Raw genomic sequence first — 27,626 nt, 5'->3', positions numbered from 1 at the left:
TATAAATATATAAGGGGATCATATAATAATCTCTCTAATACTTTATTTACCAGTAGGTCTTTCCAGCTGACACAAGGTCACCCATTCTGTTTTTAAGAAAGGAGGTTCCTCCTAAATATTCAGAAGGGGTTTTATACAGTGAGAGCTGTGAAGATGTGGAATTGTCTCCCTGAATCAGTGGTACAGGCTGATACATTAGATAGCTTTAAGAAGGGGTTGGATGGTGTTTAGCAAGTGAAGGAATACAGGGTTATGGATAGGGATGCACCGAATCCAGGATTTGTTTTGGGATTCGGCCTTTTTCAGCAGGATTTGGATTCAGCCGAATCCTTCTGCCTGGGTAAACCGAATCTGAATCTTAATTTGCATATGCAGATTAGGGGTGGGGAAGGAAATTGCGTGACTTTTTGTCACAAAACCAGAAAGTAAAAAAAATGTCCCCTTCCCACCACTACTTTGCATATGCAAACTAAGATTCGGTATTCAGACGAATCTTTCGCGATGGATTCGGGGGTTCGGCCAAATTCAAAATAGTGTCCTATAGGACCCTGCATGGAAGAGTATTATTATATATGAAATGTTAGTCAAAGTATCAAAATGTTGCTGGATTCCCAATCGCTTGAGCCACCTCTAAACAAATGAACAACTAAACAAATTGTGGCACTAACCCAAAATAACCCCATGTGACATTTCTCTGTCATCATCATTTATTTATATAGCGCCAACAAGATACACAGTGCTTTCTGACTTCAGTTAGTGTTTGCCTGCTGTGCTTCTATAACGCTTGGGAGTTGGCTCAGTGTAATGTTCTTTCTCAATTACCTACTATAAAATTCTTTCCTTTGTGAGCTGCTACTCGATCGATATCTTATTTTAGAGTTAAATAAAGCGTAACAACAAGAGCATCCTAGGTACTTTTGGTGTTAACATCCTTCACACCAATGTCTTGTTTAGATTTGTGTATATTTGTTTTCCCTGTACTTTGCTAAACATTCCCTACTGACAATGGCACCAAGAAGACTGAGACTAAAACAAATGTGGAGCATAAAGTGGGCTGGAAAACTCTAGGTTTTAGCAATTTTGAGCACAATCGCCTTGTTTCTTAGCCACAATGCACCCCCCCCCCCCCCAGAATTTTGGAGACACTACTGACACAATGTCCAATTCACCTTTAAGTAGAGAATTTCCATCTCATGGCACAAATGAAGAAATAGCATTTGTGAAAATTTGACTGAAATTGCAATATCTACAATGGTTGTGAGAAAACTGCACACAAAAGAGGAAAAGGAATCTCCACCAATGGTATATATACTGAAACAATGATTCCTCTCTAACCTCTCTAACCTGATGCCTAAATCCAATGGAGGGCAGTATAGACTTTCAACACTATCCTTCCAGAATGACATTGCTGCCCTTATATTTGCTCCTGGAATGAACTATTTTCTCCACCAGGGATTGTTTTTGACCTAAACAGCAATAGCCAGTGCCCAGCACTTGTACTTTGCATATATGTGATATATACAGTATAAAGCAAACCCTACGGGTATAAAGAAGGACATCCTTATTGGTTTGATCAAGTTATCTCTTCAATATAGTACAACCCTGTCTCTGCATTTCTGATTAGGATTATAAAAAGTATATGACTGCATCATGCCTACAGGAAAAAATGTTAAATGTATTTAATTTTGCATCCATAATATTTCCTATTATCATAAAAGACTAGTGTAGGAGAGCACTTACTGCCATAGAGCTTCTTACCTTGAAAAGTACCTAAATACTGTAAATCTAGGGCCATAGGGGTGACCAGGAGGATGAACATGGCGGCCATCAACCTTGCAGTTCAGGTATGGGGGACAGGGCTATTTTGCACACACCAGTTACAGTCATTTTAAATATCTCACCCGCACTGTAGCATTTTAAATAAAAAGTCTACAGTCACATCTGGGAAGTTTCATGACTTTCTATGCAAAGAATATTTTTCTTTTTTCTTTACAGCTAAGAGTATGTCTGGGTTATCTTGAGCAGAGCAGGATATTTCCAGGTTCCCTTTTCTCTAAAGCTGGCCATAGACTTACAGATATAATCGTACGAATCCTCCATTCGTACGATTTTCAGGGCGTGTGTGGAGAGTCCCGACATTTTTCGTGCCACGGCGATCGGTCGTTCAGTCGTTCAGACAGGTTAAAAAAAATTTCAGTCGGCTACCGATAATATCTCTGCAAGTATTGCCGATCTTACGATTTTCAGGGGGAGACTGTCACAAGCTCTTGTCGGACATAAACTTTCGTACCATTGCCGTCAGGGCAGAACATCGTCTGATCAGTTATTTTACTACTATATGTGAAGGTTAGTGGCAGAATGGGAAATGGGGACATCCGTTCGTTCATCCGATATTGCAGGTAAACCTGCACATTAGAGATGGCGCGAACTGTTCGCCGGCGAACTTGTTCGCGCGAACATCGGGTGTTCGCGCTCGCCGGAAGTTCGCGAACGTCGCGCGACGTTCGCCATTTTGGGTTCGCCATTGTTGGCGCTTTTTTTGCCCTCTCACCCCAGACCAGCAGGTACATGGCAGCCAATCAGGAAGCTCTCCCCTGGACCACTCCCCTTCCCTATAAAAACCGAAGCCCTGCAGCGTTTTTTCACTCTGCCTGTGTGTGCTGAAGAGATAGTGTAGGGAGAGAGCTGCTGCCTGTTAGTGATTTCAGGGACAGTTGAAAGTTTGCTGGCTAGTAATCGTTTTGATACTGCTCTGTTATTGGAGGGACAGAAGTCTGCAGGGGTTTGAGGGACATTTAAGCTTAGGTAGCTTTGCTGGCTAGTAATCTACCTTCTACTGCAGTGCTCTGTATGTAGCTGCAGTGGGCAGCTGTCCTGCTTCTGATCTCATCTGCTGACTGCTGCAATAACAGTAGTCCTTGTAAGGACTGCTTTTATTTATTTTTTTGTTGTTTTACTACTACTACTACTACTACTATAAGAGCCCAGTGCTATTAGTCTAGCAGTGTTGGGGAGTGGGACTGGTGTGCTAATCTGCTGCTCCTAGTAGTTCAGCAGCACCAACTTTAATTTTTTTTTTTAATATTCATTTTTTTTTTATTTAACTTTTTTTTATTTTACTACCGCTGTAGTAGTGTATAAGTTGACCTTTTAGGCATTATTTGCCCTGTAGGCATTTTTTGCCCAGTGTGTTATTCAACCAACTGCCATCTAGCTGTGTGACCTTGTTCACATTCTGTCTAAATATCCATAATATTACCGTCTCCAGAAAAAACACCGGAGTGACTTTTTTCAAGCAGCCATAATATATTTTACGTAATCCGTATCCATCGCTGTAGTAGTGTATAAGTTGACCTTGTAGGCATTGTTTGCCCAGTTTTTTTGGCCGCAGCCACTGAAGCACAGAGGCCAGAAAAAATATGCCATATAAATGCTGAAAATAGTAATTTTTTGCCATACGTTGACTCAACGTATATGGCAAAAAATTACTATTTTCAGCATTTATATGGCATATTTTTTCTGGCAACTGTGCTTCAGTGGCTGCGAGCAAAAAAACTGGGCAAACAATGCCTACAAGGTCAACGTATGGCAAAAAATGACTATTTTCAGCATTTATATGGCATATTTTTTCTGGCAACTGTGCTTCAGTGGCTGCGTCCAAAAAAACTGGGCAAACAATGCCTACAAGGTCAACGTATGGCAGTTGTTTAAAGAGAACAGTAGATTACTAGCCAGCAAAGCTACCTAAGCTAAAATGTCCCTCAAATCCCTGCAGACTTCTGTCCCTCCAATACAGAGCAGTATCAAGCAGATTACTAGCCAGCAAACTTACTATCATCTGTCCCTGAAATCACTAACAGCTCTCCCCCTACACTATCTCTTCCAAGCACACACAGGCAGATTTTTCAGATACATTTTTGCCCTTGATCCCCCTCTGGCATGCCACTGTCCAGGTCGTTGCACCCTTTAAACAACTTTAAAATCATTTTTCTGGCCAGAAATGTCTTTTTTAGATGTTAAAGTTCGCCTTCCCATTGAAGTCTATGGGGTTCGCGAACCGTTCGCGAACCGCTCGCATTTTTGCGCAAGTTCGCGAATATGTTCGCAAACTTTTTTTCCGATGTTCGCTGCATCCCTACTGCACATCTATAGCCACCTTAAGTCATGTGCCTGGGAACACAGTTGTGTAAGGCAGTTGTTCCCAAGTGTCCACAAGTATGTGTCTGGGTTAATTCCTGATGCAGGGCAGGATGATCCCATGTTTTCTCTGAGTAAAGTGCCTTAGTGATCTGATACAGAGACTCATGATGATTGTAATAAAGTTCTAACTAACTGAAACTGTTATTGCATTTGAAACTTATCTTATGCAGTATTGTATATTTCTTTATTGTCTTCCTCCACAGTAACCAATGTCACCAGGTATTCCACAGGAGAGGATACCAGAAGAGGATGTCATTGTACTATTTCACTAATTTTCAAATATTATTTTGATATTGTGTATATATATATTATATGATATTGTCGGGACAAAATGGGGTTTTCCCCCGGGTTTATGTAGGGACCCATAGGGTTAATATGCCCCTATGGCTTTAAATCCCTACCCTTCCTCCTTTTCCCTAGTTGCTGGGCAAAAGCCCATGTATCTAGTTTAAATTTACATATCCCAGTTATTGGTCAAGAGGTGTAATAACCACTCCCTGCCACACTTTAATATAGTGCTTGGAAAGGGGTGGATCCTCCTCTTTGGTTTCTCGTGTCTTAACCATCTGGATGTTCCCATTGAGCCTGAGTACACCAAGGCCCAGTAAATCTGTTTTGCCCTAGAGGGACCAGTACCTCTATTGTCTGAGTCGGGGACCAGGGAACCCTGTGAACGAGGTTAGCTAGACACAGGATTAGATCTGTTATAGACTTTCTAGGAGAGTAAGATAGTGAGGAGAGAGAGAGAGATAGTGCAGTTTTGTGCTCCATCAAGGATCTGTAGCAGGGAGAAGCTTCCCAAGGCTCCTAGATTGCCTTTAGTGAAGGGACCACAGTGGATAGGCTTAGATATTCTCCCTGACCACTCCACTGGACAGGATCCAATCCACTTTCAATGTATAATAAACAATAATGATGCAGAATGCAATAAACACGTAAGCAGGCGTTCAGCACATCCACCGCACTATATTATTCCACTGTGTGTGTTTAAATAAAGCCGCACTTTTACACAACGACTGTGTCTTTGCAACGCTTTCCGGACTAGCGCCCAACATGCGGGAGTTCAAGTTAAACGAACACTTTCAAGTTAAACGAACACTATCTGCCTGGAGGAACTGCCTTAATCAGGGCCGGACTGGCGCATATGGGGCCCACTGGGTTCCAAACTTCGGGGGCCCTGTGAGAATGCATAAAAACCGGATTGGTGTGCGCATGCGCAAGAAATGGCACACTGCACACGCCCAATCGTGGAGCGGGTCTGGGCCGACGTGGGCCCATGTCCGACCCAGGCCTTACTATTTGACTACATCTTCAGGGGAGGCACTTTCTCACCTGTCTCATCAACCTGTCCTAGCCTGTTGAATGTTATTTCTGCATATGTTTCATTGCTTGTAAGTAAACCCTGTGGACCATTTGTCTTGGACAAATAAACTGTTTTCCTTTGTTTTTACTGCAAGAACATCCTGGCGTCCATTCTTTTCTATTTTAATTGCCCAATAGCCTGTGGGAGTTGTAGTTACACTACACCACACCTTTATTCCTCCACTTAGCAAAGGCCCTGCTTGAAGTGTTAGAGTCACATGTAACCCATGCTCTAATCACAAGCTGGACATTAACCCCGTTGGGCCTGTATAGCCCAAAATAGTGTTACAATGTAAAAACAGTTGAGGAGCTACACAAGCAAGAATAAACACCTTGGGGATGCCGAATAAGGGCTGTGATAGGCTAATTGATAGCCCCGTGTGGACTGCTAGACTCACAAGCCACTGGTTGCGGAATACTCCTTTAGACTTTTACTCTACATTACATGTTACATTATATATTTAATATATTTTACATCATACAATATACAATATAGTACCACGGCCAGTAATTACTACTTTTACCTCTTCAATATCACTGGGAATACAGAACACAGAAATTCCCCAAGTAGAACCATCTAAATCTGAACACAGCTGCTTTAGTAAACTCTGATTTACAATACAGGGATCTGAGTGCAGCCATTTCTCAGCTAATTTATAATTAATAGAAGTACATTATATTTAAAAGCTGCTGCTCATGTTGGATCTTGCCTCATTATTGACTAATGCAGGATGTTTCAAGGACTGCTGGAGAAAATAGATTTTTTTTTTGTCTAGGACTTTTTCAAAGAACTCACTGCTCTTTGGTGACTGACTACGGAATTGTTCTTCAAAGTCTTCTGGCTTCTAAAGGCAAAGTAAAAGGAAACTATAATGAAGGTAATGGTGTTCAATAGAAACTCTTATCCTAAATAATGCACAGTGGCCTTCATTTTTGTTATTGGAAACAGCTGGGCAAAGCGATTCTCTGCAGTCTAAGGGTCGAACTCCACTCGATGTGGGTATCCGACACGGCACGACTGTTGGATGAAGACGCAGGCTGCATCGTTCGCATAAAAATAAATATTTTATAACTTCACAACACTGTGGTTATTTTTATTTCAGGAATCCAATGATACTATCAGTTTAGTAATACAGCACGTACAGATATGGAACCTGTTATGCAGAATCATACCTTCCAACTGTCCCATTTTCCGCAGGACAGTCCTGATTTTGACAGCTCAACCCACATCCCAGATTGTTGCTGAAATGTCCAGGCTTTCTCCTTGATCTCTTGCACTGAATAGCCAGAGAAGATACAAGGTTTCTAAAACTTAATTGGCTTTTGACCCAGAATATGTGGCAGGTGCACTCAGATACTTTTGTAACAATTTAAGATAAGCAAAAAAAGAAATGTAACTATTTTAGATAAGCAAAACTGTATTAACACATAAAACATGACCCTAAAGTCCCTATGTTCAAACTTTCATAACCTGACAAATTGTGTAAAATGAACATTAATTAGGGGGTGTGATTAGGGGGACTATTTCACAAATGTTGGGAGGTATGCAGTATGCTCATGACCTGAGGTTTTCCAGACAAGGGGGTCTTTCTGTAATTTGGATCTCTAAACCCAATAGAATTGTTTTGCCTCCACTAAGGATTAATTATATCTTAGTTGGTATCAAGTACAAGGGGCTGTTTTATTATTACAGAGAAAAAGAAAATCATTTTGAATTATATGATTAAAATGGAATCTATGGGAGACGGCCTTCCTGTACTTAGAGGTTTGTGAATAATGGGTTTCCGATAGGGATGCACCGAATCCAGGATTCGGTTCGGGATTCGGCCAGGATTCGGCCTTTTTCAGCAGGATTTGCATATGCAAATGTTCATATGCAAATTAGGGACAGGGAGAAAAATCGTGTGAAATCGAAGTAAAAAATGTTTTTCCCTTCCCACCCCTAATTTGTATATGCAAATTAGGATTCGGATTCGGTTCAGTATTCGGCCGAATCTTTCGCAAAGGATTCGTGGGTTCGAACGAATCCAAAATAGTGGATTCGGTGCATCCCTAGTTTCTGAATAACGGATCCCATACCTGCATACGTGTTACTTTTAGTGTAATTGGATGGGGGTTGCAGAGTTTCGTTAAATTGACGTTTTTATATGTCTCAAGTAGGTATGCACCGAATCCACTATTTTGGATTCGGCTGAACCCCCGAATCATTCGCGAAAGATTCGCCTGAATACCGAGCAGAATCCAAATCCTAACTTGCATATGCAAATTAAGGGTTGGAAGGGGAAAACATTTTTTACTTCCTTATTTTGTGACAAAAAGTCACACAATTCCCCACCCGCCCCTAATTTGCATATGCAAATTAGGATTTGGATTCGGTTCGGCCGGGCAGAAAGATTCAGTTGAATCAGAATCCTGCAGAAAAAGGCTGAATTCCGAACCGAATCCAGGATTTGATGCATCCCTAGTTTCAAGTATCCCAAGAAGTTAGCAGGATGTTCAGCAACACATTTTTTGTAATAATTCAGAGAATAAATAGATTTATTTGTGTATTACCAGGGCCGGCCTTAGGCCTATTGGACCAATTGGGCCCAATAGGGCCCCGCACCTCTGGGGGCCCCGCACCACAGGGCAGCACAGATAATATTTCCCTCAGCACATGATGCTGCCTGGCCTGCCCCCAACTTTGTCCAGCCCATCCCCAAATCCATAGGTCCAGCCCACCCCCCAACTCTGATAAGCCAGCCTATCCCCCAACTCTCATAGGCCCAGTTTTCCTCCAACCTTGATAGGCCCTGCCTGCCCCCAATCCAACCAAGCCTGCTCCCAAGCTGAATCAGCCCAGCCTGCCCCAAACTAATTGGCCCAGTCCACTCTCCTATTTCCTCCCTCTCTCTCTTACCCTGTGTGCCCCTATTATGTGCCCCTATTTCATCCCTCTCACTCTCTTACCTTGTCTGCCCCTTTCCTTTCTATTTTGTGCCTGTATGCCCTTATTTTCCTAAATACTTGGTGTGTCAGTAGCCAGCAACACTTTGTCTATGGGCCCCACCAACATGGTCCCAATTGGGCCCCACATTTGATAGGATCAGCCCTGTGTATTATTATGTTTACCACTGACCACAACAGACCATTCATTTTGGCAGAGTTTAACAGCCTATATCTTTGAAGCAAACAAAAGTATACAGTTCCAGTAGAGCATTCAATATTTAGGTATACAAGAGTCTGAAATACAGGTCTGGGACCTGTTATACAGGGCCTGGGGTTTACTGGATAACAGATCTTTCCATAATTTGGATCTTCATGCCTTAAGTCTACTAGAAATTCATGTAGATATTAAATAAACCCAATCGGCTGGTTTTGCTTCCAATAAGGATTAATTATATCTTAGTTGGGATCAAGTACAAGCTACTGTTTTATTATTACACAGAAAAAGGAAATCATTTTGAATTATTTGATTAAAATGGAATATATGGGAGACGGCCTTCCTGTCCTTCAGTGGTTTGTGAATAATGGGTTTCCGATATTTTGCGTAAAATGGAGTGTATGGGAGACAGCCCCAAATGAGCCCCTATAGCTTCAGTTTTTGATGGCACATTAGTAACGTACAGAGGATTATAATGAGCCGTGATAGCAAGAGCTATAAAAAAAAATGTTGCTATGCGCGTGCAGATTGCATGGAGAATGTCGTGATCTGTTTTGTATATTGTACAATTCACAGTCTTATTAAATCAGCTGGATGCAATTTTCTAAGCCCCTTTGGTGGCCATGGAAACCACTTTTTTTTTTTTTTTTTTTTTGCAGAATTCCATTATTCATGACCAGGTTTCAGCTGACAGCAGACAAGCCATGTGTCTACATTTTCACCTTCTTCCTTGGCATATGATTAGCTCAATAACTTCTACATAGCAGGCAGCAAAGGGACATGTGTTAACCCACCAATTTAGAAATATCACACAAACTACAGCTCCCAGTCTACCCTGAAAGCGGAGAGCTGAGAGTTAAACTTCCTAAATAACTAGAACCCCTGAAACTCGCTTATCAATGTATTCGAGGGTTTTTTCTTATTTTCCAAAAAAATAGAGGTTATTCTTACACTGAATGACTTATTATGAAAAAGAAAGATATATATATTTAGTTATAATTAGTGATGGGCGAATTCACGGCAAATTTGCGAGATTTGCGGCAGGCGAATAAATTCGCGAAACGCCCGCGAAAATTCGCCGAAAAAAATTCGCCGGTGTCAACATTTTTTTTAGAAAAACCGGACGCCGGCGTCAAAAAACGCGACATTTCGCGAATTTTTCGCCGTTTCGCGCGAAATTCGCGAATTTTCGACGAAGCGAAACGGCGCAAATTCGCCCATCACTAGTTATAATCCTGCTAAAAAAGCAAACTATACACAGAGATGTAAAATAAGACTTAAAGTGGTGGTTTACCTTTAAGTTAACTTTTAGTATGTTATAGAATAGCTAATTCTAAGCAACTTTTCAGTTGGTCTTCATTATTATTTTTTTTTTAATTATTTGCTTTTCCTCTAACTCTTTCCAGTTTTCAAATGGGGGGTCACTGACCCCATATAAAAAAAACGAATGCTGTGTAAGGCTTTTTATTAGTCATCTGTCTATTCAGACCTCTCCTACTCATATTCCAGTCTCTTATTCAAATAAGTGCATGGTTGCTAGGGGAATTTGGACCCTAGCAAATTGCTGAAATTGCAAACCAAAGAGCTGCAGAATAAGAACCTAAGTAATGCAAAAACCAAAAATAATAAAAAATGAAAACCAATTGCAATTGTCTCAGAATATCTCTCTCTACATCATACTAAAAGTTAAATTAAAAGTGAACAACTCAGCAGGTCCCTTCCCTGTATAAGCTAAATTTGGAACCTAAGGTACAGGGAGATTTAATGACTTGACTTGGACCATGGGGAGTTGACAGAACAGCTGACATGCAAATCGGATTACTGTCACATTAAGTTAACTGTAGCTGACACAGAAACTACACACACTATACACTATTAATAGTAGAGAAAATATAAGAGAAAGGAAATGCAGGAAGCCAAAAGGGGAAATAGGATGCAAAGAAGCATACAATTAGGAGGTTATTTACTAAACTCCGAATGCAAAAATCACGAAAAATTTGTGATTTTTTTAAATAAAGTCTGACTTTTAAAAAATCACGAATTTTTTGGAATTTATCAAACCCCAAGGATGAAAATGTCAGAATCTGAAAATTCGGCATCTCAGACCTGTCGAGGTTGCATTTAAGTCAATGGGAGAAGTCGCAATAATTTTTTGATGTGCGCTGGGTTTCATGCAATACCCCGAAGGTTTCGGAGTTTTTAGGTGAAAATTACAAAAAAATCGGACTAAAAAGTCAGAAAAATTAGTGAAATCTGATCTTTTGCAGCAAAGCACATTTTTGGGAAAATGTAATAATAAATAAGCGTAAAACCCCGAGCGGATTTGATCGAAGTTTGTAGCAGAAAATATTGAGATAAATTCGGACTTTGATAAATAACCCCCTTAAAGTGCAGACCAGTAAGGGGGTTACTTATCAAAGTCCGAATTTATCTCAATACTTTCTGCTACTAACGCCAATCAAATCCTCTCTGGTTTTTACGCTTATTTATTATTACATTTTCTCAAAAATTTGCTTTGCGGTTAAAAAAAAGGCCTCCTCCCATAGACTCCATTTTATCCAAATAAGCCAAATTTTAAAAAAAAATATTCTCTGTAATATTAAAACTGAAGCTTGTACTTGATCCCAATTAAGATAGAACTATAACCCTTATTGGAGACATAACAAATATATATGGGGTATATTTAATGTTTACATGATTTTCTAGTAGGTTTAAAAGTATCAAGATCCAAATTATGGAAAGATCTGTTATCTAGAAAGCCACAGGTCTGAGCATTCTGGATAACGCTAACCTGTACTAATTCTGTTAGATAAGATTTAGCATTTGAAGCAGTGAGGGCAGTGGCATACAGGGAGGTTGTGTGAGCTATTGTTTACTAGAAATCCTGTGAAATATTGGCTGTTTGGCAATTGCTCCCAAGAAAGACAGGACCAAGATGTCCAAAATTCATCCATCTTCCATTCACTGCTACAGCAAATCATATTTGATTTGTGATTTCTTCACTCTATAGTTCTGCAGAGAGCTGTGAATGGATTTGACTTCATGGTTATATACACCAAAACTATTGTATTCAACACAGCGTATCTGATGGGCGCATTTGGGGCGTTTGACTCGCCGAAAGATTTGCAAATTTCCCGCGAAATGGTGAAAAATTCCCAAAACGGCACCTCGTTTTTAACGCCGGCATCCATTTTTTTTTTGACGCCGGCGAATTTTCTCTGCGGTTTCGCGAATTTATTCGCCGGCAGCGAAATTGCCGGAATTCGCAGCGAATTCGCAACTGGCGAATAAATTCACCCATCACTACCCATTAGTATGTTTTCCCTATCATCCTGTAATCCTATGACAAATAACTTCAGGCAAAGTAAATATGTATTTATTGTACAAAACAAGTTCCCTTTTATAAAACAGCCGCCACCTTTGATAAGGATCTTTCAAACTTTTCAGTAAAAATAGAAAAGAATGAACAGGTGGACATGTCCATAGTTTTGATACTTTTTCTCTAGAATATTAAGACATTAAAGGGCTTGTTCACCTTCCAAACTCTTTTTTCAGTTTAGTTTTTATCCAGATTGTTTCCCAGAAATAAAGACTTTTTTCAGTTACTTTCCATTATTTCTTTTTTACCGTTTTTCCAAAATCTAAGTTTAAAGTTGAATGTTCGTGTCTCTGGTGTTTGAGTCTGGCAGCTCAGTAATTCAATGTTACAATTTTGCAACATTATGGGGCAGAATTCTCAAGGGTCGAATTTCGAAATAATGGTAGTTTTTTTGAACTCCTTTAACTTCGAAATTTGAATAAAAAAAGACCAAATGAAATTTATTGAAAAAGTTCGAATTCGAATCATACGAATCGAAGTAATAGCGCGTTCAATTGAATTCAAATGTACGTTTTTCTTCGTCAGTCAACTTCGGCCGACTTCAGAAAACAAAGCGATCCGAGTGCCATCCCTCCGGCAATTTGCATTCTAGCTGGCGGGAAGGCAGGGGAAGGCAGTTCGGGGAGATTAGTTGCTGCGAAGAAGATGAGATTTGTCTCCGGGAGACTAATCTCCCCGAATCTGGCCGTGTGTCTCTGCCCTAAAAGTTAGGGTAATGGCATAAAGGGAGGTTGTGTTAGTGAAATAATACAGCACCTACTTTGAAATATAAGGATCTCTGAAGTCACCTCCAAGTCCCATGACCTTTCTAAAAACATTGTGGTTATATAACGCCTCAGTGACATTTAATATCCTAATATTTCACAACAGGGAATACATAATCCCCTGTATTGTTTTACAGTGGCTTTATAATCTATTATTCCATCTATTTAAATTTAGTCTAGAAATAGGGAATGGCCATGAAATAGGACAAATGTTTAGAAGCTGGAGGGCCCACTGGAGGCCACTGGGAGCCACATCCATGGGGTTGGGGAGCATCATGTTGCTCAAGGACCACTGGTCAACACCATTATAAAAACCATGATAACAAGATAAATGCTATAAATGATCAAAGTATTTTTCATTCTATTCCTTCAATCAAGCTTAGTAGATTCGAAGCAAAAATAGTTTGAATATTAACATATTTGATAATCAAAGTACTGTCTCTTTAGAAAAACTTCGACTTCAATACTTCGCCAAATCAAACCAGCCGAAGTGCTATGTTAGCCTATGCGGACCTTCTAGAGCATTTTTCGAAGTTTTTCAAGTCAAAGTAAAAATCGTTCGATAAAATCGTTCGAATCGTTCGATTTTACTTCGACCACAGAATAGCCAAATTCGATGAAAAGAAATTTGAATTTGAATATCGAATTCAAAGTATTTTGATTCGATGGTCGAATTTTAAGTATTTTTAACTTCGAAATTCGACCCTTGATAAATCTGCTCCTTATTGTTATTGCTAATTTTTATTGCTCATCTTTCTATTCAGCCCCTCTCCTCTTCATATTCCAGTCTCTTATTCATATCAATGCATGGGTGCTATGGTAATTTGGACCCTAGCAACCAGCTTGGGTAATTGAAAATGCAAATTGAGAGAGCTGCTGAATAAAAAGCTAAATTTGTGTAAAATCCACAAATAATAAAAAATGAAAACCAATTTCAAATTGTCTCAGAATATCACTCTTTACATCATCCTGAAAGTTAAGTCAAAGGTGAACAACTTTAAGGAAGAGGTGCACTGGTCTGACCCCCCAATGTTTTCCAGTTTTGTTCTCCTTTCACCACATATATTTCCATAATAAAAATACATTTTGGAACTTTTTTCCATTGCTATGAGTACCTGCACTGATCCAATTCAGCTTCTATGTTAGTAAATTAGGCCCTTGCCTTTGCAGTAAGAGCAAAGAACTGATTGCACCCCAATTTGCTTCCCTACGAAACAGATTATAATGCTGGTAAGAATCACTTGAGACATCTAGTCTGCCTATTCGCCGCTCCACTCCGAGAGCTCAAACACACTTCGTCCTCAGTTTCACTGGAGAAGATTATCCGTGTCTTTATTCTCCTTGTTGCCATAGCATTGCTTCTCGTGGTTTAAAAGAAACCGATAAGTTTTCAATTGACAACACAGGATTAGAAATGCTTGGGGCTGAAATCTTGGATACAGTCTGAGTAATAACTTACAGGAATATCTAGTTAAAGCCTAGAATGCTGACTATGAATACAGAGAATCAGTGGATCTGCCGTCCCCTATACCCGTAACGATGGTACTGTGTATTTTTGTATTAACTACTACAGCCCATTCTTATTTGTAAGAGGGAATAAGCCTTGTAGTGGCATAAATGTGATACTATTTAATGTTAAATAGCCATAATAAGGGTCATTACAAAGCCCCACGCAGTGTGCAAAGTGCCACAAAAGGCCATTTTTTGCATTTTGCCCACTGCACTTGCATCCCTGAGATCATCAATGACCCCTATTAACAACTTAACTTCCATAGGGCATAGGTAACAGGAATAACAGCAGTGGAAAAGATAAACCCTTGGGACGCCCTACATTTAATTAAAGTGGTTGTTCACCTTTGAGTTAACTTTAAGTATGATGTAGAGAGTGATATTCTGAGACAATTTGCATTGGTTTTTATTTTTTATTATTTGTGGTTTTTGAGTTATTTAGCTTTTTATTCAGCGGCTCTACAGTTTGCAATTTCAGCAATCAGGTTGCTGGGGTCCAAATTGCCCTAGTAACCATGCACTGATTTGAATAAGAGACTGGAATATGAATAGGGGAGGCCTGAATAGAAAGATGAGTGATAAAAAGTAGCAATAACAATAAATGTGTGTTTAGATGGGGTCAGTGACCCCCATTTGAAAGCTGGAAACAGTCAGCAGAAGAAGGCAAATAATGAAAAAAAACATAAAGAAGAAATGAAGACCAATTGTAAAGTTGCTCAGAATTAGCCATTCTATGAAATACTAAAAGTTAATTTAAAGGAACAGTTCAGTGTAAAAACAAAACTGGCTAAATAGATAGGCTGTGCAAAATAAAAATTGCTAATATATAGTTAATTAGCCAAAAATGTAATCTATAAAGGTTTGTAGTGAGCAGATGTCTAACTTAAAACAGAAAACACCTTCCTGCTTTTGACCTCTCTAACTCTGAGTTAGTCGGGGAGGGTCATAACTATTTAGTGAGTTTACAATTGATCCTTACTATGCAGACCAATTGAAAAAGTTGCTTAGAATTGGCCATTCTATAAGATACTTAAAGTTAACTTAAAGGTGAACCGCCCCTTTAATATAAGAATTTAAAAAAAAAAACAAGTGTGTCTAATGCACCATGTAACTCCCATTATATCAATGTAGCTGTACTTAGGTCCGTAAGCATGCAGGCATACATCAATCTTTCAGAAACAAAATGCATTTATTCCAATTATAAAATCTACAGCTAAGAGCAAATCCTAACTTGGTCACCTATAGTAATTGCACCCACTGTGAAAGTCCTTCTGACTGTCCAATGAATTGCCACTAGGCTCAAAAGTGCTATTCCTGATCTATACCAATAATTGCTACTGCAGCTGTGTAAAGGGAAGATATAAAAGCCCACAATAAAAAAAATACACTCAAACAACAGGTTATATATATAGTCGTTGAGGGTTAGAAGAAGACCAAGGTACTAGCTATGGTTGTTGTTATATCTGAAGTTATTGTATTATCATAGAACAGTGATCCCCAACCAGTGACTCGCGAGCAACATTTACTCACCCATCCATTGGATGTTGCTCCCGGTGGCCTCAAAGTGCTTATTTTTTAATTTCTGGTTTGGAGGCAAGTTTTGGTTGCACAAAAATCAGTTGTACTGTCAAGCAGGGCCTCCTGTTCACTAGCAGTCTACATAGGGGCTACCAAACAACCCTTATTTGGAACTTTTTTTATGCTTGTGTTGCTCCCCAACTCTCTTTATATTTGGATGAGGCTTCAGGACCACTGTCCTAGAACAATTCAATGTAAAATGCAAAACTAGGATAGACCTTGAGCCAGAAGAGACAATTACTCTAATGACATACAGTAAATGAATCTCATGAACTTCCCTCTACATTGGCTCCATTGTATGGAAACATTCAAAATATTGGCCTCTTGCTATTTCCCCTAATTTCTTGATCAGCTGATTCAGCTTACAGTTTTAGCTTGGCCCAAGCTACTACACACACATGAAACACTGAAAGAGTGGTAGTAGCCATGGCAAGCCAAACAATCATTATTAATCTTTACAATCTGAGTCTTACTTACCTTTCTGTTATTGTTTCTCTGAGGCCACTGGCCACTCCTTTGACCACAGTACTCGCTTTGGGTGTTAGTACCACCTGAGATATAAAAAATGATCCTTTCTTCCTACGCTCAGTGACCGAAGACTGCAGGAACTGAATCAGTTTTTCAGTGTCTGTTGTGTTTGCCCAGGGAGCCGGCATCATTTGCCCTGGCCATAGAAAAGGAACTTCAAGAGCCACTGGACTATGATAAAACACCAAGACCTGATAATTCCTCTCCCAGAGATACTTAAGACACACTTCCTGGGCGAATATAACTGGGCAGATTTTCTTCCCAAATATGTCTCTGAGCATCTGTACAAGGTTCTCATGATGGTATTTTTGCATCCCATAGAAATGATTGAAGTCCAGGAACACCACTTCTTTAGTGTGGCTGGACAGATAGGCATTAATCGCTTCAAGGCCTTCATTGACTTTGGCACTAAATAATCCATGAGCGAAATACAACTCATTATCAGGGTCTCTAGGTTTCGTTGAGATGCGGAGATCAAAATGCCGTATTCCTGCCTCTAGCTGACTTGTGAAATTCATGGTTTGTGTGGCCAGCCACTTTCTCATGAGCTTTTTGGCCACAGTACCGAACACAGAGACAAAGTTCTGGACAGTTTCTGGTTGCTCAGGTCCAACAGGAGAGGCCTCATCAATGTAGAAACTGAAGGAATCATGAGATCCTAAAATGAAAAGCAGAAAGGTCAATTTATAATGTTTTAAACAAACAATCTTGTTGGAGTATAGCATTGAATCCCAAGGCCCCCAGCAAAGTAGAGATATAGTAAATTTCTGTGAGCACAGATGCAGTCACGTGGGGAACAACGGGGTGTCATAATGCCTGACTTGACCATGATATGATCATCTGGACACCAGTAAATTAACCGATGTAGCTCAGTTCAGTTCTATTTTTAAAAAATGTCAGACTGATAATGCCTTCTGAGTAATCAATCCTCAAAAATACATTTTCAAATGCTTTTCAGATAGCAATGACCTCCTCAAATAGCATAAATTGCTCACCCTTTGTCCACGATGACCCAGGTGTATAAACCCCAGGTCCCACGCGCATGACTTTGCAAACACTTTAACCAAGCAAGAACGTTGTAAGAGAAAATGCACTCACCAAGGAAGACGAGTGCATCGCCCCGAACCCGTAGCTGAAGATGAAGTGTACTTGAAAATAAGAGTTGGCAAGCACTCCGTGTTCCACTCGTAGGATAAAACGATCAACTTTATTTCAGCAAGTGAAAAACATCAACATCCTCGATTAACTTTATTTCAGCAAGTTAAAAACATCAACATCCTCGATCAACTTTATTTCAGCAAGTTAAAAACATTGACATCCTAGGATGTTGATGTTTTTAACTTGCCGAAATAAAGTTGATCGTTTTATCCTATGAGTGGAACATGGAGTGCTTGCCAACTTTAGTTTTCATCTGGACGACTGAGCAACAATCAGATAGGCGCCTTTGTAGACCCATCAACTAATGACCATGCCCAAAATCCAATGTGTTCCTTGTTTTATAGGAGAGATTATTATTTTTCCCAATCAACATCACATTGAGAGCTAATAAGATACGGATACAGGAGGCCTTTGTCCCCTTACACAGCCAAGAGATGGAAAAATAATCTGGAGTGCCCTCAGTGTGGTTGTAACCACATAACCCTGTGTCAGTTGACCCAACTTCATGCACTTTCCTATACATACAAGCCTACGGTACTGAGCTCTTGGAACATCAGCACTGCTCCATTTCTGTCCCCACGGGATGCACGAGCACACCCCTTAGTGTTCATTCTGGGAGCACATGCACCTCCCTGCATGTTGTGCTCTGCACTGAGGTCTGGGACAGGTCCATGATGCAGGCTGTGCCTCTTGCAGCTTCATACCTTTGAGCGTTTAAATGACACAATCAGACGGGGTGGGTGAAGAGATGCATACGTGCCTCCCTGCCCCTTTTGAATAGAGCACTGCCTAACACAATTCCGTTCATGGGGTAGCCCACAGGTCTTTGCTTTACGAAAAGCTATGTACATAAGGTAACCCCAGTCTCTGAATGTAATTGGCTGGTGCAGTAACTGCTTAGTCCTCGATTTTCCTGATAGGCCAGGGGGATTTAGAGTCTTGTAAGTGGCTATATTAGGTTATTATCCTCATACCAAGCAAAGGAAGGAAGACTCTTTGTAAAGCCTGTAACACAAGCACCGCCTCCTAGGTGACTAAATACTTCCCTGTGCCAAGAATACGCAGTTATTACACTCAAATGGACTATCCTGCATCTAAATCAAATGTGAGTTTACTGTGTTTTTTTAAAATTTTATCCAGCTTTCTCTGATCTTTTTTTTGTTATTAGTGTAGGGCAGGGCATTTATGTTATTACTAGCTTTATTCAGTGTACATATCAGGGATATCAACCTACAGCACTTCAATTGCTGTCATATTACAGCTTCCTGCATCCCACTCCCAGCCAATGGAGTAGTAGCTCAACAGATTCACGGCCACATATTGGGCATCTCTACTTTATGTAATTATCTCCCCCTCTTCTGAGGGGTGCAGTTTCAGCTTTCATTCACTTTCCAATACTGGGAGAAATACAATAATCCCATTAATGATACATCCGTGCCTGGGACCTGCCAGCACTAAGGCTGCAGCAGAATTGCAATAAATCATCGGTTCATAGAGAGGATTAATGCTGAGAGAAGCTGCTGGGGTGCCAAAAAGTTGTCTATCTCTGCCCTACACAAAGCGACTTCCCAGTGGGAGGAAATAAAAACAAGAAGACACACAGCTTACTGCTTGCAGGGAGATGAATAAAGCCGCTCTTTGTATTTCTATATAACACCAGTCTGCAGAAAACAAACAACCTTGCTCTTTTCCAAAATGTCTGTGCTCAAAAATCATTTGTAATGTTTCCAAATACAAGTGCAATACTCTCCAATCTCCACCTACCAGCAGAATCATGATTCCAGGCACATTTAGCAATAAATATGTAGGGCACTGAATTTAAACAGCCATAAAAATACAGAAGCGGCCTGTTTCCTACTCCCATCGGTACAGGGCTATTAAACTAATGCGCTTGTACATTACTAAAATTCACTGTTGGAAATCTCATGCTAAGGCTGAATGACTATAAATGTTATGGGAAATAAAAGCAATACATGTGACTTCGTCTTAAAGGGGTTGTTTGCCTTTAAATCAACTTTTAGTATGATTTAGAGAGTGATATTCTGAGATAATTTGCAATTGATCTTTATAAAAACACATTTGTAGCCTTACGCAGCATTCGTTTTTTAGATGTGAAAGATGGAAATGGTCAGAAGAAGAAGACAAATCATTCAAGAACTATAAAAAAGAAAAAAAATTAAGGCAATTGAAAAATGGCTTAGAATTAAGGTCCCAATAGACGCAAAGATTTTTCTTGGCTGAACAACTGATTTTAGTGCAATCCAACCAATCCATCAAATTATTGTGAAGTTAGTGGGAATCGAACAATGGTGCATCTAACGATTCTTCATCCGTCATCTGTCAGAAAATTGATCGGCCAGGTTAAAAAATTTTCATTGGTCGTAGTGAAATCTATCAATTGTCCAATTGTTTGCAGGGCCAAGCAGACCCTCGGTTTTCTTGGCTTTAACTAGACAACATCGCTTGAAATGGTCTTTTTAGTTGATGGACAAATTGTACATTTAAAAGATTGTTTCAATATAAGCTTGGTCTCACGATAATGAAAAGATCTTTTAAAAATCTTTACAACGGCCAGCTTAAGCCAATCTATAAACCGTTAACCCAAAGGTGAACCACCCTTCTAACATAACATACAGTACCTGTTTCATAGTAGACACATTAAGTTGTATAGTTTAGAAGAATGGAAGTCAACAAATAAAATGTCAATAGATTAATCTTCATAGGCTATCTATTTATCTATCAATCATCTATCTATCTATCTATCTATCTATCGATCGATCTATCTATTATCTATTTATCTATCATCTATCTATCTATTATCTATTTATCTATCATCTATCTATCTATCTATCATCTATCTATCTATCTATCTATCTATCTATCTATCTATCTATCTATCTATCTATCTATCTATCTATCATCTATCTATCTATCATCTATCTATCTATCTATCTATCTATCTATCTATCTATCTATCTATCTATCAATCTATCTATCTATCTATCTATCTATCTATCTATCATATATCTATTTACTTATCAATCTATCTACCATCTATCCATTTATGTGTGTGAGTTTTATTACATAGCAGACAAACTCTGTATAAACTTTTTAGTAAAATAACCTTCCTCCTGGTTATTAATGTATTGTGCCAGAGTCAGGACTAGGGTTAAATGCTTTGGGTGCAGTGCAGGAAGGGGTGCAGTTCTTTGGCAGGATGAGGCTGGATGTGCAGATATCACTGTTGGATTTTCCAGCCTGATAAACATATGGGGGCAAATTTACTAAAGGGCAAAGTGACTAACGCGGGTGAAAATTCGCCAGCGTGACGTCATTTCAGTACTTCAACGATTTATTAACGGTCGACGTCATAACTTTGCTAGCGAAGGAGATAGACTCTAGAGGTACTTTGATCCCTAATGCCTGGCGAATTGGCGCTCTGGCGAATGGACGTAACTATGCAAATTTATTAAGATGCGAGTTTTACTGAACGTTACCTCTTGCGCCAGACTTACCTTCGCCACCTCAGACCAGGCGAAGTGTAATAAATTAGATTGATTTTCTCAAAAAATAGTTGAACATTTTTCAAAGTCCCAAAAAACCCTGGCGTCTTTTCCTTTATCAGGGTGATAGGCTGAAAAATAGCTTACATTTTTTTGGGGTAACCGGCTTCCCCCCTACATTTCCTAACATGTGGCACATAAACTATACACTGGGCTCATGTGTAGGGCATTAAAACAACTTTATTTTATTAAAGTTTCCCGGGCTTGTGTAGTGTAATGTATTTGCTGCAACATATACGTCCATTGAACTTTAACTTCCCGCTGTATGCATATTAGCCAACACTAGCGCAACTTGGCTTCGATTGGCACTAGCGCAACTTCACCAGCATTCGGTGCCCTGGACACAACTTCGGATTTTAGTGAATTAATGTTGTCCTGGTGAATCTACACCTGGAGAAGTGTTGCGATTCGAGCGAAGCCGTCGTGGCAAATTTTCGGAAGTTAGTGAACTTGCCCCATGCGATCCAGTCACACAAGAATTAGGAGAAGGAATTAGGAGAAGCAAATTCTGGCAACAATTTGCATTGTGTGCAGTTCATTTAATGGCTAATTCATTGGCTCCTAAGCAGGGATTAATCATACTAGGAGCCAACATATATTTAAATTCAATGGGTTTGAGTAATGTCCTGAGTGCGAGCAATGGCCTATTTAATGATAATGGAAGCACATGAATCACTCATAAGTGTTCCGTTGCTCAGCATAACACCTTCAAATAATTCTGCATAAACCGTCAGAGCCCCGCACAAGAGAACATTCTGATGACTTATATTTCTTCCTGTCTGCAGAAAATGATGGCACTCTGGGCATAGCAACCAGACAATTGCTGAAATGAAAAGATAATACAATATAAGTGTTTGTCTATCAACGGGACCATGAGATGGCGAGGGGAGACGCCGAGCGGCAATGGCATTAACGTCTCATCCTGAGAAAGGAAAATAGAGATGTGAACATTAGGCAAAAGATGAGGTGAGAAATAAAAATATGTGCGGTTGGAGGGCAGTCATCAGTTGAAATGGAATTGAATAAAATGTGCTAATGCTTTTCAAACCAAGGGAAGGAAAGAGTTTAGAGGAAAAACACTGAATGAAAAATAGGCCTGTATTAAACACTTAGGGTGAGCCTCGTCAGCAAATCATTCCAGTTCACTTGAAGCAGTGATGTGCGATGTGAAACGAACGAATGCCCGCTTGTTTGTTATGATATATTGCTATAATAAAATATCACTGCTATCTAACGTTGGGAGGGAGCCAGGAGTAGGAGTAGGAGGTAGGGCAGCATTTTGCCCTGAGGCCCAAGGAATAAAAGCATTGTAAAAGTTATAAAAGGAGTTTTATGACTACTGGTAACAGTGTGCCCAAAATGTCTCTTATTATCAACTCAGTAGAGCATATAGATAGAGGTTATAGTGCATATACTTATCCAGGGATCCCCTACCTGAGCCACATTCAATTGTAAAAAGAGTTGGGGAGCAACACAAGCATGAAAAAAATTCCTGGGGTGCCAAATAAGGTCTGTGGCTATTTGGTAGTCCCCATATGAACTGGCAGCCTACAGGAGGCGCTGTTTGGCAGTACATCCGAGTCTGTGAAACCAAAACTTGCCTTCAAGATGAAACTTTTTCCAAGCACAGATGTTGAGCCCCAATACCTCACTCTTAAAGGACAACGAAAATCTAATTTGGGGGGGGAGTAGGATGGCAGTATTTTTAGCAGTAAAGACAGAAAGAAATACTATATTGTTCTTGCAGTGGCTGAGAGCAGTGTGAACGATCCCTGGGCAAATCAATGAATATGGTGCTGAGGAACTTTTATAGTGGTGCATTTTTGACATGAGGAGCACTGGCCTGGGGTCGTAGCTTAGCATCAAGAGTCAGGATAGCATCCCCTGTCACTTTGGGTTTTGTTACCCTTTAAAAAGGCAAATAAATATATTTATAAGTGACTCTTAGGAACGGCTGTAACTATTCAAAGGGAATAATCATCACAACCGGAGTGGGTGCCTACACTGCTGATAACCACACTAAAACGAATGTTCTTCGGTGTAGCTATCGGCTGCTCACTTTGCCACTTTGTTGCTCTTGAGTCATTCGGCTGTTCAGCTGGATATTAGGTTTGTCATCTGACAATTCAATGGTAAACAAACCCCATGTTGAGAAAAGGCCTCTAGTCCTACTATTTCATTCTGTGAACTTTGCTTGCAAATTGGTACTTAAGTCTCCTGTTTGTCGAAAATATTATTAAGCACCACGTGACATTCTGGGACTGTGCAGAGATGATACATTGTGGATTTAGAACACAACATATTGTGTTGAGTGTAGTAAAACCAGAATAACCCCATGTCTAAGAGATTGATTATTTCTTTATAAAGAAAAGTAAGGATTCCACCCTCTATGGGGATCATCATTCATCCATTCTCCATCCTTTCCATTCTCATCTACAAGACTTATCTCTGGCATCTGCTTTTCTCTGGAACTCTCTGCCTCGGGTTGTCAGACTTTCTCCTTCTTTCCAAACTTTCAAAAACTCCTTAAAAACCCACTTGTTTAAAGAAGAGTATTTAATGTACCTTAATTAATCAATCCTAATGTCTCAGACTCAGTTGTACTCTAACCTTTAGGGTATGGCCACATTCGGGGAGATTAGTCGGCAACAAATCTCCTCTTCTTCGCGGCGACTAATCTCCCTGATCTGCCTTCCCCTGCCTTCCGCCGGTTTAAATGCAAATCGCCTGGGGGCAGGCACACGGAACGCTTCGTTTTTCCAAGTCGTCCGTAATTGCCTCATGAGGAAACTCTGTGTGCCTGCCCCCAGGCGATTTACATTTTATCTGGCGGAAGGCAGGGGAAGGCAGATCAGGGAGATTAGTCGCCGCGAAGAAGAGGAGATTTGTTGCCTGGCGACTAATCTCCCCGAATCTGCCCGTGTGGCCAGACCCATAGTTTGTAATCTCTCGTGTGTAGGCCCCTCTAAACCTTTTGTTCTCTGTAAACCCTTGTTTGTTATTCACCATTTACTCCTCGTTTGTTATAAACTAAGGTAAAGCCCTGCGTAACTTGTCACGCTATATAAATAAATGATGATGATCCAGGTCATTATATACAGCATTTAGTAGAGTTATGGCTAAAGAAACTGAACTCTGGACTTCAACTTTAACCCGAAGAAACTGGTCAGATGAGTTGTAAAATAGTGTCTGAAGCTGTGGGGGAACAGGCCCACAACTTGTATTTTTAAATTAAGCCTGAACAAATCACCGTGATTTTTATGAAACATTTGTACAAGAAGGAGAACATAGTATAAGGCTAGTAAGAATGCAACACTATCCTTTAAAGGACTTTATTGAATGGCCTGGCCTCCAGCCATCTACGTCTCTCAGCAATAAATTAACCAAAATCAATATTTAATCAATATTTTTTGGGATTAAAGCCCAGAATGAAAACTCATACTGTTAAACATTCCAACTGCCTATATACATATATACAAAACAAATGAGAAAATTAAATTCCAAGTAGTTTATCCACCACACATTCTATTTGCTGCACGTATTCCAATAGCTCTTGTTATTTGTTTCTCTCATTTGTTTATCACTGAATAGATTCTGTTGAGCATGCTAGCATAACCACACCTCTCAGAGGGAAGTGGCCGTCAAAACAATCCTATAAATTTTTCTCTTCTCTGTTACTACCTTCAATGTGTTAGTCAGATGCTAGTAATGGTGTAATATAGGGCATTTTATTTCCAGAAACAGTACTTGCTCATTTAGCCTAATACTAGTTATCTTTGCTGAGTCCTTCTTGTTCTTGAATGATTCCTGGTTCCTTTGGTTCCTGTCCCAGTCCAAACCCTAATATAGTAATAACCCTATTGGACCCCATTTTCTGTCTTCCATCTGCCCCATCTACTGACCTCACCTCGCTTCTACAGGGGGGGCCCCCAAGTAACACAGGTAAGGGCCAGATATTTTTTGCACAAATATGCTGGATATTTTCTTACCTGCTCAATAAAGATCAGTTTTCAACTTGATTAAATTCATATAATATCCCACAAACAGTAACAGGTTGACATGATTAGCAGAGGAGACAATAAAACGACTACAAATAATAAGCAACTGGACTCTTAATATACTCTCTTCCAAATACATTTACATCCCCATTCTACGTTTATAGTATCCAAGAATGTAAACGTGAGGTCTCATTTACAAACACAAGCTCGAAGAACTAAAACTGCTGCAAAATTTTTGCACTTTGATGTTAGTCTCAAAGGTAATTGCACCAATACAATCAACGTTGCCTGGTCTGGAGAACTCTGGAACTAGCACCAACCTTGATCTGCTGGCAATTCCAGAGCAGGGTCAGAACTAGAGATGGGCAGAAGAGGCACGTGAGTAGGATGCAACAGTGGAGAGGTCCTAGGCACATAATAACTCATCTGCCTGTCTATCCCTAGTCCTGGCCATTCTGCATGTCTGACCAGCATCGGGGAACGATCTGGGGCAGATGATGGCAGGGGGCACACCGTGAAGGCACTTACCTTTTGGCAAAGAACTATTCCAGGGGTTCCTTAGTGGGTGGCATCTACACATTAAACTGACAATATTGACACCCCATAGGAGAAGTGACAACATTCACATTTAAATTAAGAAGTATGTGCAGCGTTAGCATTAACATGTATTTATTATTTTTTATAGCGCCAACATATTTCATAGCATCCAATTTGGCTACACATACACGCTCAAGCACGGGGGGGGGGGGGACATGAGAGCTGTCTGGCCTAGGGGCAGTCAAATTAATGCACCTGTGCACATTGTAGATATCCTGCGATAAGACCCCATGGGAGATTATCCCACAGCCGCAATGTAAGCACACAAGGCACATATCATACAGTATCATTTACACCCATGACAGATGTCCTACATTGTTACATCTATAGCAGAATTATATATATATATATATATATATATATATATATATATATATATATATATATATATATATATATATATATATATATATATATATATATTCTTATATTTATTCCCATAGCAGATATATTACATTGTCATATACATCCATGAATGCATTTGACAGTACTGCATTTCTGCCATAAAACACAATTTAGCACATCTGCTATGGCAGCATTATTATCCTGCAGATGTTGCAAATCAGCAAATATACATGGGTCACTGCACAAAATAATAATGATACTCCATCTTTCTTCAAGTCCTTGCAAATGTCAACTGACGAGGGACCAAGAAGGAAACCAAGTGATAAAAAAATTCAATTACTCAGAAAACCTGCTTTTTTTTGCTCTTAATTTTGTGTTAGATTTCAGCGTTTCTATCCCTTTCCTTCCTCTCCGGTTCCATTAGGCACAGCCTAGATTTTAAAGCCTGCCGCTGAGGAAAGCAATTTTAAACTTCTTGCTTCCTTTTTTCTGGTTTCTGCCACGGTAAATTACCCAGACATGCATTGATTTTTATCTGTGTCTAAGATCTGCCTGACAAAGAGCTTCTTATCCCTCTAGGCTAAGTTCCCCTTTAATCCCTTCCGATGCTAATGCGTAGAGTTTTACAGGCTCATTACAAGCCATTCAGAGCAATCAACTTTTTCAGGTTTCTATTGTTTTCCGAGGGTATAAAAAAAAGAGATAAATTCCCGTCCCTAGCTTTGCTGCTGAAGGAATAATATATTAGCGGAGGCTGGCTAATGCAGTCTGGAAAAGCAAACAGATGGTACCTTTTCCTTGTTGCTACCAACTACCGCAAAGTCAATACTGGATTTATTTTTGCAGAAATAAAAAGCTGCGGATACATGAAAAAGCAGCTGCACCTATTAATATCCATCAGTCCACCAGCTGGCATGAAGATTAGCAATGTCACAAACGTACAAATAAATCTACGTAGATATCGTCAGAAATGCGTCTATCTTTAGAGTTAGAATTCAATTTGTTTTTTCCCACAGTGCATTGGGAGCCTGAATATTTGGGTGTTAAGAACTTGGGTGCACAGTAATTGTATCTGTCCTTTAATCGTGCTTAGACAAAACTAGCAACTGGCTGTGGGCACAAAGTTTTACATCATGTCTGTTTTAGCAGTTTTTGTCTGAACTGTTAACATCTCTCTAACTGCCTGGCTATATCTTTATCTCTGCCCATTGCCCTCCAGTTGTGTTGCAATTCCCTAACAAAAAGCCAAAGGGGAATATGATATTATGGATCATGTATTGGTCATAGGGTTGCCACCTTTCTGTGCGTCTGAGACCGGGCAGGGGGGCGGGGTCGTGGCATCAGTGGGTGGGGCAGTGATGTGGATGGGAGTGGCTATGATGTCAGGGGTGGGGCTATGGCGCGGCAATCGGTGATTGGCCGATCGCTGTGTCAATCAAGGGAATCCTGGCTCTTCAAAATAGGCTGTATGGGTCAAAACCGGACAGGTGGCAACCCTAATTG

General features: G+C 40.0%; 1 protein-coding gene across 1 annotated transcript in view; it reads right to left on the bottom strand.

Annotated features, from left to right (window-relative positions):
• Positions 1 to 27,626, bottom strand: part of LOC108718400 (PI-PLC X domain-containing protein 3) — a 72,267-nt gene that overhangs the window by 13,673 nt on the left and 30,968 nt on the right. The window contains exon 2 of the mRNA XM_018266261.2: positions 16,412 to 17,120. Within this exon, the coding sequence (XP_018121750.1) occupies positions 16,412 to 17,120 (709 nt within the window). The remainder of the gene's footprint in view (positions 1 to 16,411; positions 17,121 to 27,626) is intronic.

The sequence above is a fragment of the Xenopus laevis genome, chromosome 1L, assembly GCF_017654675.1.
Source record: "Xenopus laevis strain J_2021 chromosome 1L, Xenopus_laevis_v10.1, whole genome shotgun sequence".
NCBI classification, from domain to species: domain Eukaryota; kingdom Metazoa; phylum Chordata; class Amphibia; order Anura; family Pipidae; genus Xenopus; species Xenopus laevis.
This window is presented reverse-complemented; position numbering and strand designations above follow the sequence as displayed.